The sequence below is a fragment of the Chrysemys picta genome, chromosome 25 (genome assembly GCF_011386835.1).
Source record: "Chrysemys picta bellii isolate R12L10 chromosome 25, ASM1138683v2, whole genome shotgun sequence".
NCBI lineage: Eukaryota > Metazoa > Chordata > Testudines > Emydidae > Chrysemys > Chrysemys picta.
This window is the reverse complement of record NC_088815.1, coordinates 7,377,713-7,383,712: the sequence shown is the minus strand read 5'-3', so window position 1 is coordinate 7,383,712 and position 6,000 is coordinate 7,377,713. Positions and strand designations below refer to the sequence as shown.

The following is a 6,000-nucleotide window of genomic DNA, read 5'->3' as shown; positions in this document are numbered from 1 at the left end:
CTACCCCACCCTAGAGAGAACTAGCTCTAGGGTGATCAGATGTCCCAATTGTATAGGGACAGCCCTGCTAGTTGGGGCTTTGTCTTATACAGGCACCTATTACCCCTCAGCCCCTGTCCCGATTTTTTAGACTTGCTCTCGGGTCACCCTAACTAGCTCCCACAGCCCCTGTGCCTGCATCTCCCCTCGTGACCTCGGCGAGTCTGCCCCACCCTAGAGAAAATGCCATCGACCCCCTCACTTCTGGGGTGGAGCATCTGCTTGGCAGGCTTGTGGCTGAATGTGAGGGGAGAGGCTCCCGGGGATGGGGAGCAGACCTGGGTAGGGGGAGAGAAAGCGGGACTGGAGGGGTTACTAGTCCGCCGGCTGGCCGGCTTGTACAGTGCCAGGACTGAGAGCCATTGAGCCAAACACTCAACCCTGCACGTCAAGCCAGGGGGTGCAGCAGTACCCCTAGGACCAGCAGCTATGCTGGCCGCACCGACCGCGCCTGCTAGACCTGACCTTTTCATCACCTTCTGCCTGCAGCCGTCCTCAAAGCACAACCAGCAGATTGCAAATGTACACACATTTGCATATATATATTTGCATAATGATACAGCGAAGGAGGAAAGAGGGCTGCAGTGAGGAGTGAAACCCCCAGCCCCTATGGTCTTTACCCTGTCCCCCCTCAGCCATTACAGCCCTTAGAAACCCCCTCCTCCCCAAACATACCCTCCTCTCCTTGGGCAGCACCAGCAGGCTCTCTCTGCTCCACTCCCCCACAGAACACTGGGAAGGGGAGGGTGGACGCCGGAGGAGTCTGAGGCCAGCCTGCAGTGTTTGGAAGAGGTACTTTGGCCAACGGGGTGCCCATAGAGGGCGGCATTCCAGCCGCAGTGGATGGGGCAGGGTAGATACAGCCATGGGAAACGGGCGTGGAGCGGCTGGAGGAATACAAGAGATGGCCTGTCAGGTGGCCCAATCTTCCCATTTCTCTGTTCTGTGGAGGGTGTGTTATAAGATCGTAAGAACATAAGAACGACCAGACTGGTCAGACCAAAGGTCAATCTAGCCCAGTATCCTGTCTTCCGACAGTGGCCAGTGCCAGGTGCTTCAGAGGGAATGAACAGAATAGGGCAATTATCGAGCGCTCCATCCCATCGCCCAGTCCCACCTTCTGGCAGTCCGAGGTGTAGGGCCACCCAGAGCATGGGGCTGTGTCCCTGCCCATCCTGGCTAATAGCCATTGACCGACCTGCTGAAGCGCTTCGCAACACTGGGAAGATGTCACTACAGAGTTAACTTGGGCGATGGGGTCTCACAAGAAAATTTTCGGTGGCCTCCGAGTGCGGCCATCAAGTCTCGCTTGTGGCTGCTCGGACAATCTTTCCTAACACCCTTAATCAACTTTAGGAAAAATAAATAAATATGCTCGTCAACGTGTCTAGACCGTAATTTGTTTAGGTAGGTTTTTATTGCAGCCTCAATAATGAAAATACTGTACAGTCGTCTCTGTTCTTTACCGGCCCTAAACAGAATAGAAACAAAGAACGTGCTTTGCACGTTCTGGTCTTTTCGTTGTGGTTTCTTTTGCTTTTTTTAAAAAAGGACTTGCTAGCTAGTAAGTCTGTTTCTGTGAAAGGTGATATTTGTATGCTTGTCAACACTGCTTGGCCCCCACAATCACCCGGCACGAAAAGCCCCTGGTGGCCCCATTTGAGAAACACGCACTGCAAAGCCCTACCTGAGTTCCTGGTGCCTCACCGGAGTGGCACTCCCCACCTGTGTGTCACCAGGGATATAGCCCACGGTCCCTTGTGCTGCAGGGAGATGAGCCGCTCTCTGATTCTTTCCCAGTGAACTGTAGGAGAATTTATCTGTCTTTCTGGGGGCACGTGCGTGTGTGTGTGTGTGTGTGTGTGTAGGGGGGAAAGGAATTGTGGGACGGCATTGGAGGACTGTCAGTACTCAGTGATTTAAGGTGTGTCCTCACTGGAAAGTGGGAAGGTTCCCAGCTAGTGAAACAGCACCTGGGCTCTAACCCAGGGCCAGGGAGCCTGGATATAAGCCCCCTTCCTCCAAGCACTCAGGAGAGAGGGTTTTGTGTGTGGACAAGAGGGGGTGGGGGCAACACCTGGGCGTGAGGCTGGGCTAATGCTGCAGTGAAGACAGACCCAAAGCTCACACAAAGTGGGGCCGGGGTGTGTGTATGGTGGGCAGACGGGACCGATGGCTTGGAGCACACACACACAACTGCCCCCTCTCCTGGGCACAGAGGCATCAGCTGGTACCAGGGAAAGATGAGGCACCAGCACTAAGGCCTGGAGGGGCTGGCCCCTGCCCCCAGCACAGCTCCCCCTCTATGAAATAACCCATCTCAGTCTCCCCCAAACATCCCCGCTCCTCTTCCTACTACCCCAGGTGGTCACAGCAGTATGGGAGGCCTCTGGGATAAAGGGCTGCAAGGGATACCATGGGGGGTGGGTGGGTGGGTGGATCAGGCAAGTCTTGGGAGCAGGGAAGGGAGCATGCATGGTATGGGGGAGGTCAGGGAGAGATCGCTATGTTGGGGTTCCTCCAGATTCATGCTTCCCTCTGGTCAGGCCTTCCTGCATTCATGCCCAGCTCTCAGACTTCTGCAAACATCACGAGAGGCCTTGCAAAATAGAAACAGTTCCTCCTGGTCAATGCCGGTGGACAGAGTGCTGTGCTGGAACTCAGGAGACCTGGAGTCTATTCCTGGCTCCGCCACAGGTCTGCTGGGGGACCTTGGGCAAGTCACTGCGCCGCTCTGTGCCTCAGTTTCCCCAGCGTTACAAGGGAGCTAACACTACTAACCTCCTTTGAAAGGGCTTTGAGATCTATGGAGAAGATGAGCTAACTATTAGATTTCCACCTTGTAGCAAACAGCGTAAGACCCGGAGAAGAGGAGAGAGAGCACAATTTGTCAGGGCCGAAAAAGAGCCTGGTCTTCAGAGCACACGGAGTAGCCCAGCCAATGAGGCCCCGCTCCACAAAGAGACTTGGGCGTTGTGACGCGGAACCTGCAAACATCTAACTAGAAACTCATAGGAACACCCTGAGCTGGGCACCTCGGGGCCCCGGGTGATAGATGGGTGCCTGAGAATGCAAGCCCAAAAAGCCAGCATGCTGAGCTGGGAGCTGCCGAAGCTAGCCCATGGGAGATGCCAAGGAGAGGGATATGTCCTAAGCCCCGTCCCCTCTATCGCGGCTTGCAATGCACAAACTGGGGACGATGGGTGCTCCTTCCCTTAGGCGCCGACTCCGTGGGTGCTCCAGGGCTCGAGCACCCACGGGGGAAAAAAAGGTGGGTGCTAAGCATCAGCCTCCCATCAGGCCTCCCTCTCCCCTCAGCGTCTCCCGCCTGCCCCGCTGATCAATGGGGGGCAGGAGGCATTGGGGGAGGCAGGGGGGAGGAGCGGGGTGCGCTCAGAGGAGGGGGTGGGAAGAGGTGGGGCGGGGCCTTGGGGAAAGGGGTGGAGTGGGGGCGGGGCCTGGGGAGCACCCCCTGGCACATTAGAAAGTTGGCACTTGTGCCCCCTAACTTGTATGCAATAGACATGCTCGGAGGCTGCCTAACACCACACAAACCAGCAACCAGGAGGCAAAGGCAGCCTGCCCTCCCCTACAACCTTTAGCTCAGGGGTTAGGGCACTCACCTGGGACACCCCCCCCCAATTCAAGTCTCCTCTCTGGCCCAATTAATATTGGGTTATTCGGTTATTTCGTTAGAACGGAACAACTTAATAGGAGCGCTTGTGGAGACCTACAGCGGAATATCTCACACTACCTGTGTGGGCCCAGGTGTTACCGACCACCCGCAGAGACCCCCACTCCCAGTTTACACGGACGTCCGGTCAGAAAAACCGGACCGAGGAAAAAGTTTTAGCCAACTCCCAAGGACAGTTCTGCCGCCTTGTTTCTCAACAAAAACAACTCAGCAACGGAATGTGAGACGATTTCCAGCCCAAGTGCGGAGGGGTCTGCGCTGAGAAGCTTTCAAACCATTCGGAGAAAAATCACAAAGCCCATTTCCCAGATCCTGAGGGCGACATTTGCACGAGAAGCACAATGCAAATTCGGAACAATTTCCCCCCCCAGCGTCAGTCTGTGTCTCCTACTTTACTAGGGGTGAGACTCATGAAGATCAATCAAAACATGCTGCCATCAGAAATCCTCCGACGATATAAGGTGAACATCCATTCACAGTCAACCCAGCATACGAAAGAAAGCAAAATTCTCCCTTTATTGATCTGCTAATTTGGGGCAGTCCAAGCTCTTTATTAGTCATGACAAATCCCTACATCCGTTGAGCCAGTGTTTTGGAGCATCCCAGTCAACCAGGGCTGTACGACCTGACTTGCCTGAAAATAAACTCCCCTCCCCAAAGAAAAATTGGCTCTCAGCACTTCAGTGAAATATTCCCCGTGACTTTTTCCCCGGGTAGTCAGATAACAGCAATACACACACACGGTTCTGTGGCACCAGGTTCCCCGGGGTGTCACTTTCTCGCCTAGACCTGTGTTGTTCTGGAGGTAGCGTTGTTAGAATTCCCTGCTGAATACGCATCCAGATCCCCTGTGGGACCCACGTGGTTTGGCCGAGCGGTTCAGCATAGCGCTGCGCCGCTCAGACGTATCGAAAGGAGACTGTACCTGAGCTATCATGCGGGAACGGCTGGTTTCCTTGCTCCACACCCTCCAGCAAAATCTAGATACAGAATCGTCTTCTTTGAGGTAACTGTGCAGTCTCAGAAGAGCATCCCCATTGTGTTGGTGCCAGGGTTTGTACTAAGGTGGGAACCACCACCTTGGAGGCAAGAGTTCCTATATCACTGCGGGGGGGCCTGAGGAAATCAGTCGTTAACCATGGCTGGGATTAACCGTGGCTGAAATTCCTGGGGATTTTGGATCCCCCATCTCCGCTTTCCCCGCAGCTCCAGGGTCAGGATTCAATGTGCAATAGCAACAACGTAGGAGTGCTATGTGCCGAGTCACACGGTCAAAGTCACCACTGCTATAAGTGAGGACAACATTATTCTTACTTACTACTTGTACTCGTCCTGTCCCGCTGTGCTAGGAGCTGTACAAATGTGTAACAAAGAGCCGGTGCCTGCTCCAAAGAGCTTACAATCTTAACTCGCGACAGCAATCGGGGTGCAGGTGACTTCCGCGGACCACGCAATGTTGCTCCAGGTCACGGACAACAGCAGAGCAGCAGAGCCACGCAGCAAGGGAAAGGAAACCGGAAAGGGAGTCGAAGCCCGCGGTAAAATGGCAGCTTCAGCAGAAGGGCACAACAAACAGCTGCCCAGCAGCCATCTGGCGTTAACTCCGCCCCCACCCGACTTTAAATACAAGCGTAATTGACAACGCCTGGGCCTGGGAATCCCAACGACGCTTGTGCCATAGTTTCTGCATCATGCTTGGTTGTTGCAGAGCTGTCCATCTGCTACACATCTGGCCTGCAGCTGTCCCTCCCAGTCGGCAAGGGGAGCCGGTGCTCACCGGGCAGGGCCTGTTTTCTCTTGATCAGAAGATGCGGTTGGATGAATTCATTCATGTCTCTCTCTGCTCCACCCGTCTGGGCAGCCGGCGGACCGAGGCTCGCTCAGATCTTCTTCACGTAATTCCCAGGGAAGAGCCCTTCTTTGCCGTGCAGCCGACCTTTCCACCATCCGGAGGGATCTGGAAAAAAGCAACGGGATCATGATTATTCAGTGCAGGGCCCGAGCAATGCCACTGGCGTGGTATTTGTGCCCTGCCACCTCAGTCTTACTCGGACAGGGGTGTGCGAGAGACAGAGAGCTGGGTACATGTCTGTGTTTGGTTGATGGGCTTTACGGCAGAGTTGTACACGTACCCAAGGTTCACGGTTGCAAGCCTACATAGGTACAGCCCAAACCCAGGGCATAGCTCAGTTGCTCCCTGGCTGAGAGCAGCCTTTTAAAGGATTGTTACTCATCCCTTTTTAGGAAGGGGTTAGAAACTATTTGTT

At 54.6% G+C, this 6,000-nt stretch overlaps 1 protein-coding gene across 1 annotated transcript in view; it reads right to left on the bottom strand.

Annotated features, from left to right (window-relative positions):
- Positions 1-4,247: 4,247 nt before the first annotated feature.
- Positions 4,248-6,000, bottom strand: part of MYO1F (myosin IF) — a 50,408-nt gene continuing 48,655 nt past the window's right edge. Inside the window, exon 28 of the mRNA XM_005281233.4 lies at positions 4,248-5,690. Coding sequence (XP_005281290.2) covers positions 5,614-5,690 — 77 coding nt within the window. The 3' untranslated portion in view covers positions 4,248-5,613. The remainder of the gene's footprint in view (positions 5,691-6,000) is intronic.